This window comes from Leuciscus leuciscus, assembly GCF_965113295.1.
Source record: "Leuciscus leuciscus genome assembly, chromosome: 22".
Lineage (NCBI taxonomy): Eukaryota > Metazoa > Chordata > Actinopteri > Cypriniformes > Leuciscidae > Leuciscus > Leuciscus leuciscus.
Window position 1 is genome coordinate 12,167,396 of NC_138746.1, and position 11,286 is coordinate 12,178,681.

The 11,286-nt window shown below is 36.0% G+C and overlaps 1 protein-coding gene and 1 long non-coding RNA gene across 2 annotated transcripts in view; one reads left to right on the forward strand and one right to left on the reverse strand.

The window, feature by feature from the left end:
• LOC309486747 overlaps positions 1–11,286 on the reverse strand; it is a 251,941-nt gene that overhangs the window by 176,417 nt on the left and 64,238 nt on the right. The gene's annotated exons all lie outside the window — the stretch shown is intronic.
• Positions 3,865–8,991, forward strand: chchd1 (coiled-coil-helix-coiled-coil-helix domain containing 1). Its single transcript, XM_082154168.1, has 3 exons — positions 3,865–4,152; positions 7,604–7,716; positions 8,132–8,991. The coding sequence occupies exons 1-3, from the start codon at positions 4,023–4,025 to the stop codon at positions 8,234–8,236; spliced, it is 348 nt and encodes a 115-aa protein (XP_082010294.1). The 5' UTR covers positions 3,865–4,022; the 3' UTR covers positions 8,237–8,991.

Genomic DNA, 11,286 nt, shown 5'->3' on the forward strand with positions numbered 1-11,286 from the left:
CAGAGGTGAAGTAATTGCTCTACAGAATGTACTGGTGACCAGACAGACTTCATTAGCTAATGGATCTGCCTTGCATTAATCAATTCACAATTCCAGACAGTCCTCAGAGAAACCAGACTGTCTCTCCTTTCTGTTTCTCTCTCTCTCTATTACAAACACAGACACGCTTTTGTCCTATTTAATTTTTGTCTATTCCCCATGGACAAACCCTCAATATCTTCTCAGCCACATATTGTCTCACAAAGTCTGTCTACTGTTCAAGTGTGAAATTAAATGCAGGGGATAATTAAATTAATGAATCATATAGGGACAATAAGAACACACATTTGCAAGAGAGACAGTTGAATTAATACTTCAGAGATGCTAAACAGCCCTCTTTATGTAGTGTACTTGAGTAATATCAGTGTATATTTAGGCTACATGTAGTTTTCAGTATACATAGTGTTTCAGTGCATGTCTCTGAGCCTCTGAATGTCCTGTTTTTGGCAGATGGGGTGTCATGGCTGTGTTCTACAGGGGGTCTGGACAGAGAACCCTCGTGTCTGTGTCACTATGTGCCATCTGATGAAAAAGGCCCACGCCATGACATCTCATCAAAAATTCATCATATTCATACACTCAGGAGGCTTCTACTCCCCCGGGATGTCTCCCATTATCATAACATTGAATATAAAAGACTTAAGGAGAAGACTATATTTATGAAACTCATTTGACTAAAAAAAGGTAGGCATAAATATATAAAATCAGATTATAATAAATTAAGAATTAAGAGCAGGCTGGAGGAACTGTCACGCTATCGGTCCGAAGATGAAGGAGGATGACGAAGATCAAAATAATAGTTAATTTAAACAAAGATAACTAACTAGATAACTAAGGCAGGCAAAACTGAATCACAATGAAAATTAAACCAAAACTGAGCATAACAGTCACAGGAACCTGGCACATTAACTAAGAGAAATTAAAATGAATCAGGAAATAATTAAGAGAAAGACAGATAAAAACATGATCAGACTTATTTAGTCAACTATTACACGTGGGTCACAGTTTTTTTAAATCAAAATTCTATAAAGCAGAAAATTATTACTTAACTTCGCTTCATTCCTCTATGGGCAAATAAAACTTAAGCCTTAAAGTGTTTGTTAATTCCTTTTCCCCTGACTGTAAGTTATACAGAGTTTAATGATATTATATTAAGCCTTCCATTCTTCCTTCACATCACATCACGTTAAACAGCCGCTGACAACCATTAAACTCATTCTAAAATTAGAGTGAGGGATTATTATCGAATTATAGCCAAGAAACTTGAATAGCAAGAATCCCACAGTAACCTTGATATTCTTTTTCATATTATCACTGAATATATGAGAAAAATGTCTTACATTATCACTTTGACTTGACTTTTAGGCTTGGATTAAACAATCACCAGAGCCATTCTTCAAACATGCCAATATGTTTTAACTAATGTGGTAGTTAAGATTTTCGGTGGGATCATGTGATGAAAGAGGGTCTCAAAGGAGATCTAGCTGCATTCTTACAGGTTACAGGGTCACCTTACCAACCAGTAAGGTACCGGCACAAATACTCAGTGCAACAATGAGGGAGCAGAAAGTCATGACCTCAGTTGGTCTGGTATGTTTGAGCAGTGTATGGAACTCATTGGGCAAGCACAGCTGACTAAAAAGAGGAAAATAGAAAGGGAAACATGGTAATGTGAGACAAATATGGTTAAATTGAATTCTTGGTTGAGAAAAGTAGAGAAAGATTCAAATATTTTTTTTAAAGCAGATTCACGTGGTCACATATTATCCTTTTAGTTTTAAAAGGGCCCCATTTGTACATTTACAGTTCAGATTTTACTAAAGATTTTACTTCTTCCAGGGTCTACATTTATAGACTAACTCACTAACTTTTTCTAAAAGCAATTAAATGAGAGGGATTTTCCTTAAAGCGCAAAAGACACTAAAGTCCTGATACAAAACCAACTAGTCCAATAGCTCTAGTTCTAAGAGAAAAAAGCTACATTGTCAGGCTTGTTGAATGAAGTTTGAAATAGATTGTTTCGGGGAATGATTTATAATTGAGAGCAGAGAAAACTCACCCTCACCAAAAAGAAGAAGAAGAAAAAACTTCATTGGAAAATTTAGTTCAGTCAAGCAAACAGAAGCAGGAGAGGTCAGAGTTCATGGAGGGGCAGTCTTTGTTTCTTAGGTATTGTCCATGTCAACCTATTCTGCTGGCACATGAAAACCCGATACAGACAAAAAAACACTACGGCTGGAATCAGCTTGGAGCTACACTTACCATGCACTGTGCTGAAATTTGATTTAATAAAAAATGTTAAATGATACCTCATTTTCTACAGTCCACACGTGTTTGAACTTGTTGAACTTTGCTAATATGAAATTCTGAAATGGAATTTACTTATAAACAGTCCTGAACATTCCAGAAACACTTCCCAATCTAAGCGTATAAGCAAACATTGTAATAACTGGTTTATGATAGTTCTGATAGTTGTTCCAGCTGGCTGAAAACTAGCAGTAGCCCTGATACAAGCAGATACAGCAAAGATACAAACAAGCAGAGACACAGTCTGAATACCAGAACAGATCTGAGTACAAGCTGCCATTTAATGGAATGCATGGACCAGTTCATCGTCTGTTTAAGTACCCTGAAGGAAACATGTGGTGGGGAAAGACAGGTGAAAAAAATCCAAATAGATTTAGTTAAAACAAAACAAAAAATAGTGAGAAAATATTTGCCTTATCTTCATATTCAATGTCATTTGAATTATTTACATTTGGAGAGAAACCTTCCCACACAAATCGTATCTAATCTCTCCACGATGGCATGGCTTATAGTTAGCCAATCCATAAAAAACAAATTCAGACGTTCCTGGTCAGAGTTTACTGCAAGGAAGAGCAAAAAACAGCATGGTCACTGAAACTTTGTCTCTGCATGTTTATAACTGAGCTGCATATGAAGGGAATTTCTGTTTGATAGGCCTCATTAATTAAGAGTGAAGTACTTTTCATGTAAGCAGCAATTAACAAGATCAGGAAGCATTTTTGTGGTGTTACATTAGGTCAAATCCATGTGAAAATGTTTCTAAATCAGCTTATTATGAAATCTGAATGCCCTGTTTTCTGGGGATTAAAGGAAAACTTTGGTTTCAGAAAATAGAAAAATAGAGATTTTGTTTAAAAAGTACTTATTTGAAATGCACTTAATTGTAGATTAGAGTACTGAGAATTTAAAGATATAAACATTGTTATATTAAGAACACTGGGTTTTAACTTAGTCATTTAAAAGTAAAAATCAAGTTTGTTGGGTTGTCTTGTGCTCTCACAAGATCCTGCTGTCATAAGTAATTATGTCCTGAGTAAAACTTTTATTGGAAAACCTGCATCACCTAAAGGCATCCTGTCCTGATGTTTACAATTAAGCACATGTCCAGTTCTTGTTAAAACTAGAGTTAATCCTTAAGGTGAACAAGCCAGAACACCTTAGAAACAACTCTGAATTGCACTAGATTTTACCACTTACCTGCATTCCCCAGTGTAATTGGCCATGGAATAGTGTATTGATCAAATGAGTTTTTCAAATGTTACAAAAATCAACTGATGTAGAAATATAGCCTAAGTTGCTGCCAATAAAAATTTGCTCATAATATTTGAGGTCCAACAATATCTTCTTCTTGATTTATTATTTTCGCAGTTGACATAACTTTATGTGCATCCAAAGATGTCTGAACAGTGAACAATCTGTGGTTGTATCATATGACAGCCATAGATGACAGCCATGAAAAGAATCAGCTCATGATACTTTTACGACAGTGTCAACAGCGGTAACCATGAAAACAAGTCGAGAACGCTTTCCGACACAAAATGGCGACTTGCACATGAAAGTAGTCGGCAATGACATTTAAGTTGATCATTAGTACTGTTATATTGTTTGGCTACGTTTCAGTCTTATTTTGAATTTAATTTGTTGACCGTATCGAGAGGAGACATTATAGAAAGGCCATGAGTGGATCTGCGATTCAAGAGAAGGTTGCTAGATTGTTGAGCAGGCAGAATGGGAAACCCGCAATGAAAGCCGTCAAACCTCTGGCTCTCAAGAATGAGGTCGCTAACCGCAAGCCGAAAAAAGGAGGTTTGGACTTTTTCATTTAACATATGTGTAGATTGTGTACATACACTCTTAGATGTCTGTTAGTCGCATTCTGTTAGTCCATTACTTCAATGGATGTGCGCTAAACAGGTCTTCTTCTCACGTTTTGTTTATTCGCTTGCATGTAAGTTAACGTTATTCATTTATCCTTTGTCGAAGTTAATACTTGTTGTGATTAATACTTGTAGTATCGTTTTTTTTAATGGAACAGTCATTTAACGTTACCCTTTATACAAAATATAAAAGAAAATCAAAAAGAAATTTGCATACATGTTCTAGGCTGTGTCTTGTATCATATTTGATGCATCAGGCTTTATGGAGCACACGTTTGAAGAGGAAAAAAAAATATCCCAAATCAACAAGATTTTGTATAGCTGTGTAGCAGACTACTTTCATAAAATGCATATAAATATCAGTTGTCACGCTATATCTCCCAATAGTATGTCATAGTAAGATTGTATTTAAATGCCTTGTTTTATGAAAAAAGCTCTGTAGTTTTATTTGTGGGGGCAAAACATATAATGAAATGTAGTATATAATGGTGATTTAAGAAATAAACGTTCAGTCCAGTAATTTGAGTCCAGATGTTCATCTTAAAATATTAATACAAATATAGAAGTTATTCATACATTTACTTAATATGAATCATTAAAGATTTTAATATTTTAATATCAACTTAAATCAGCTGTAGTTCAATTAAAAAAGTGTTTTGTATTATTTAAAGGGGTCCTTGATTATGATTTCATGAACTTTGGTTAAACTTAAAACTTTAGTAAGTGTTTAGTAGGGTTGGGTATTGGTTGGGTTTTATCCGATACCAGTACCTACTCGGTATTTTTCAAACGGTTCCGGTGCTTAAACGGTTCTTAAACCGGTACTTAAGAAAACGAAACCGCACACACTTTATCAAAAAAATAATAACTGTGTGTGTTTTCTGAAAAAGATTTTCAGATTTCTGATTAAATTAAAAATTGTGCCGTTTAAAAGGCTACTGATGTAGCCGAAAACACTTAAGTTAAGATCAAAATTTTGTCTTCTCATATTATATATATATATATATATATATATATTATATTACAGTATATTACGTATTATATATTATAGACTTTTACAAAACAGAGACATATCTGACACTGAGCAGAAATATTTAACACACATAGTATAGCCTCATATAAATATACTTGATATACTTCATACTTGATATGCAAGATTTGCAGTTGGCATTAAAATACTAGACTTACCCGAAGAGGAACACTGCAGCTGAACTTGAACTTTAGTCAAGCGTGTCAGAGGTTTTGGGTTCGCGCACATACTCATCTGAGACGCGAGCACGCACACACACACACACACACACACACACACACACACACACACAAACTTGCGCACATACTCATCTGAGACGCGAGCACACACACAAACTCGCGCACATACTCATCTGAGACACGAGCACACACACACACACACAAACTCGCGCACATACTCATCTGAGACGCGAGCACACACACAAACTCACACACAAACTCGCGCACATACTCATCTGAGACGCGAGCACGCACACACAAACTCTCCGCGCACATACTCATATAGATGACGCGTCATAAATAGATCGATCTCTGCAACGTATTGAAGCGCGCGTCCGAGTGAAGAAAGTGCGGTGTGCGCGAGCCACAAGAGAAAACACTGTATCTGCGCCACTGATCGCAGCGGCAACGAGCACTTTGATCATTTAAAAAACACAGTTCAGCGCTAGATCGTCTCTTATTTAACAAACGAACTAAATGAATGCTCTACTGGTTAACTGGAGATGTTTTGTATTGGATCATTCGTGCCGCGAGATGTTTTATAGGGGGCGGTGAAAAACGTCAGGCACCGAAATCAGGCACCGAAAGTTGCGTTCTTATTCGGTCTCGATACTACCGTTTACGTCGGAACCGGGTTTCGGTACCCAACCCTAGTGTTTAGTTAGTGTGTAATGTTGCTGTTTGAGCATAAACAACATCTGCAAAGTTATACAACGCTCAAAGTTCAATGCATAGGGAGATATTTTCCTTCACACAAATCGCTTTTTAAGGACTACAACAAACGGCTGGTAGGGACTACAACAAACTTCTCCCTGGGTTGGTGACATCCCAAACCCTAAAATGTACATAAACCCTGCCACCGGGAACACACAACAAAGGTGGTGAGGCCATGTTGGGCTGCTATAGAGAAGAGGAAGAGTGTTGTCGTTGTTTTTTACACCCTGGAAAAAATTTGTCCTAATGCTGACGAACTTAGAAAAGTTAAAACATTTATTTTTAACACTTTTCCTGAACATTATAACCATAACGTTTGTCTGTGTGCTGCACATTTTATGGAGAACAGCCTCCATAAGAGAGTACAATGCAGGCTATACCAACAAACTCTTGTCCTGAAAGACGTACCCATTCCCATTTTGTCGGGACAATCTGTTGTTTATGGATCACAACTTGTCTTATTATTTGTAGTTGTGTTTTCTATTTACAGTTCCAATTAAAAGATTTTTGTAGTTGCTATGATGTAGACGAATGGCAATGCTTTGCCTCCGCTAGCCTGCTAACTAACATTACAGTATTGATGTAGTGTTTACTTTAGCTTTTGTAAGCTCTTGCTTTTGTAAGACTGTTCACCGCCTCTTAGGAAAATTATCCATGATTTTGTGATTGATTACTGTTTGTATTAACATGGATTTCTGACAAAAATGATTAAATGGTGGATAACATTGTATCTATAAGAAAAAAAAGAAAAAAAAACATACCACTCTGAAACGTCCTGTGAAATCTGTGTTGAAATCCGTTCAGCACAATCCTGTTGTTCGTTAACATTGTCAGGGTCTGAATGGAGCTTGAAATGTTTCGAAATTGATGCCATTGTTAATATTTACATCTGAGTAGAGCTCGCGGTTAGAAAGGGGCGTGATATTTCCCGAACACACGCTATGCGCTACCAATCACAACACACTGGTCCAGCTAACCAATCACAGCACATTTCGGATTTAATAAGGAATCGAAAACGATGTATTTAACCAGACTGGGGAGAGAGGAGCTGTAATAATGTAAAATATGTGAAAAATAATGCGTTTTTTGAACAATCAAGCAGGAAAACATATTCAAGTACACCCCAAAAACAAAATCAAGACTTCGTAAAAGGGCATAATAGGACCCCTTTAAATCTAAGCATATACATTTAGCAATTATAAGTAACTTGGTCTCACTCAGTCTCCATTTTAAAAGAAACATTATCTAATTGGCTAAACCAAAATGACATGCATGCACTAAAAATTATTTTTGCTTTCCTAAATGGGACAGGAAATACACGTGTTGCTCGTTGGCCTTTTTTAAGGCAACATCGAAGGCCTGTTGTAATGCATTGTTTTGCTAAACCCTTACATGGTGATATAATCTCTTTGTTACAGAGGCCACCTGCGTTACGGAGATGTCGTTTATGATGGCTTGCTGGAAACAGAACGACTTTAACAATGCACTCTGCTCTAAAGAAGTCTCATCCTTCTACACATGTGTCGAAAAGGTATTGCAGGCATGCAACTCACAATCCTCAGGAAATCCTCCATAAAATCCCCTACTGATTGCTGACAGTAATTTAATGGCCTGAATTAACATGCTTTTGATGAATAAATGGGAATGGCTAATTGGGATGAACGGAGAACTAGATTTTCTCTGCCATTTCCTGGTTATGGCGAACACGTTTCCCAGTTTTCAGTGCAGTTTCCTGCTAGACCTTTAGGGGTTTTTTTTTTTTTTACCTTGCTCGTTTCCATGTTTTTGGCGCATCTAGCGAGATAATATCATCTACCCTCTAGTCTACAGCTTGAATGTTAGCTAGAATGAATTATCTTAAAGCCTTTGTTGAGGAGGAATAGTCATTCAAATGCATGCAGTAGTAATTTTTATTTAACATAGTTTTCTAATTTCGTTTCTTACAGGCGCAGACCAAGGCCAAAGGACAGCAGGGAACTCAGGGTCGACTTTTGCCTAAGGAAGCCAACACCTTATTAAAACGATTTCCCAACCTGGCCAGTGAGATTTAGGACCAGTAACATAGATTAGTCACAGAATTGACACTTTTATTATCTGAGCTGTATAGATGGGGACTTTAGTCTGAGTGCATTACTGTGCCTGCCATTTGTTGAGAACGGGGTGTGGAAAGGTTTTCTAAAAAACGGCAATGAAGCTGTCACTGGGATGCTCTCCAAGCAAATGAGCTGCATTCACAATGTTTTGAAGGTACTTTTGGTGATTACTACATTTTACTCACTGCACTAGGTCGTCCCATTTTAACAGTACAAAAGAAGAAGCTCAGTTCTCTTCACATACTTAAAGGAATAGTTCAACCAAAAATGAAAATCTGTCACCATTTACTGACCCTCATGTCATCTTTTGTGCACAACAGAAGGAAGAAAGTCGTACAGGTTTGAAATTATATGAGGGTGAGTAAATGTTGATAGACTTTTTTTTTTTTAGTAATTTGTGTTATTAATGTTTGACCATACCAACATTACTTCCTCAGATAATCTGGATGTTATTGTATTGCTTTTTGGTATTGCTTTTTTAAATCTCCCCTGCATAACTGAGCTGTGACCTGTGAATCCAGAAGATTTATTTATTTTACAATTTGTCTTCCTGTTTCGTGCTGTGTCCACAATATAATTAGTCTCAGCCATTTTCAATTATCAGAAAATGGAGATCAAAGGCGAAGTACTCAGTGCCGGATCATGTTACATGCCATGACAAAGTGTATTGGTTTTGACCATTAAAGCTCTGCAATAAAGATTGAAATAACTCATTTGCAATCGTATTAATTTATAAATAATGCACTTTCTATTCAAATGATAGATCATGTTTTGATTGATTTGATTTGAAACTTTGTTCAACTTTGTGACCATGAATTGGTTTAGTTCCCTTAACGTAATTTAACCATGGCCATCCTGTGATAACACTGCCCACCATTTCCTTAGGCTGATTATCTACGGTTGTCTGCAGCGTAATGTGTTTAGACCCCTAAGGAAATGCTGTCTGCTGTTAGACTAAACCTTACTCAATCACGACATTGTAAATCTGCTGCTGTTGAACAGCTGTCAACTGGACAAACTTTAATCAAGCAACAATGAACAGCCCAAAATACATTAAGATCAAAGACTGAAACAGAATGCAGAATGGTGTTACCAATGTAAATGCCCCTCAGATTTTATTTGAAATACTACAAAGTAATGATTACCTCAATCTGTTATATTTACTAGGCATTTGATGTTATATACAGTAACCCATGCAGTCTCCAGTTCCTTAAGCGTGTATATAAACCAGATTAACACCCCCAGAACAGAGTGTGGAAGAATGCCAAGCAATGCAGCCACACCTCTGGGCATCAGATAAGAGCAAAGCAACTATTATAGTTTTTTTTTAGCTCATTGATACCTGATAAAATGACTTTTTAAGCTTTGATCAAATTTACAAATTCTTACATTTTAAATAATGATGTAATTTTAGTGTTTTTTAGCAAGAAACATATATGTTATTTTATCTGTATGTGTAAAAGGCCAACTCAAATCTGGACGCAAGTAAACTGATCCTACAGATGAATGAATTTAAGTATAGTAGAATATGAATAACATTTGTAATTGTGGTGTGGTTAAAAGGAGCCTTTGATCTTTTATTAAATTATGAGTAAGTGATTCAGGTATTGCTAACTTCTATTGAAGCTGTATGAATGGTGAACAATGTGGAATGAGGTCTATTCAAGTGCCTGTGTACACAGGTGAACAATGCAAGACATGGTGAGCTCAACCACCTGTGTGTATAGAGGCTCTTGTTTTTAATATATTTAAAACCCAGGAGATTTAAAAGATCATTTTTTTTCCAAGTGGTTAATAATAGCCACCTTATCAACACAAGCCCTTTGCCCTTTGTTAAGAAGGCTTCAGGAGTTATGGAAAAGAACAGGAATTCCTTGTCTGTCTGTTTCATATTTGCCATGTGACCGCAAAAGGCCTGTGATTTCTGTTTTTAAGCTTTAGGCGGATTTTCGGGGGTGCCGTACAAGGGTCTGCTGAGTTATTCAAAAAACCATTCCAAAAACGCATTCTATGCAGATTTTTTTATGATGAAAATGTTTTAAATTTCTGAAAGAAAATATATCCTGTAATGATTTTACATTTTGGTGAATTGGTGGCTAATTTGGATACATTTGTACAATCTTGTTACATTTTTGTATAATCTGCTTGCGCCCCACTGATGATGCTTACTTTTTTCAAAAAATCGCACATTTCTGTATTAATCGCAATGTACACAGTAAAAAAAAAAAAAAGTGATTTTAATAGCAAAAGACTATAAAAATGCGACAATAAAAAACCTGTTAATTGGTTAACAGTAAGGTTCCTTAATGTATATACGGTGAATAACTAATAGATCTAACCTTGTATAAAATACTGTTACATTTATAGTTTTTTGAAGTGAAAAAGAACAAGTCATTGTATATCAGAATTCCATACGTGACACTTCACATTTGATGTATTTTCATACATTTGATGGTGTATAACTATATTTCTTAGTTTTTTTGTTTTTTTCAATCAGTAGCTACATTAGGTTTTTATGTTACATTAATGTTTATTCCATTTCGTTAGTGTCATATGTTACCATGATGGTATTTACTATTTGTGTGAATGACACTGTGCGCCTTTATATTAGTATTTACCTTTTCAGCTTGTGATGATCTTTGATTCATGTGACTTTCTCATCACCACCTGGTTTTATTGGCTGTCAGTGTACAAAGGCACAAAACATATATTATTATAGGTTGGTATATTTACTGTAAATTTAAGTTAAATCTGTTGCTACCATATTTTCTACCAAGTTTCTGGCAAGAGCTGCTGGGTTTTTACTGTACATTTTTTGGGTGTTTTTTTATAACTGTATATGAAATTCATATGAAATTGCTGCCTCATAGTTAAATTTTCTCACGAGATCAGGTTAGTCCTGTAACTGTCAAGAGATTTTTCTTTATTCATTTAAGTGTCATTAAAACAATGTTGGCATTAGCTATGCATGGGGGAAAAATATTGGCTCAAGTTGTTTAGCATAATCT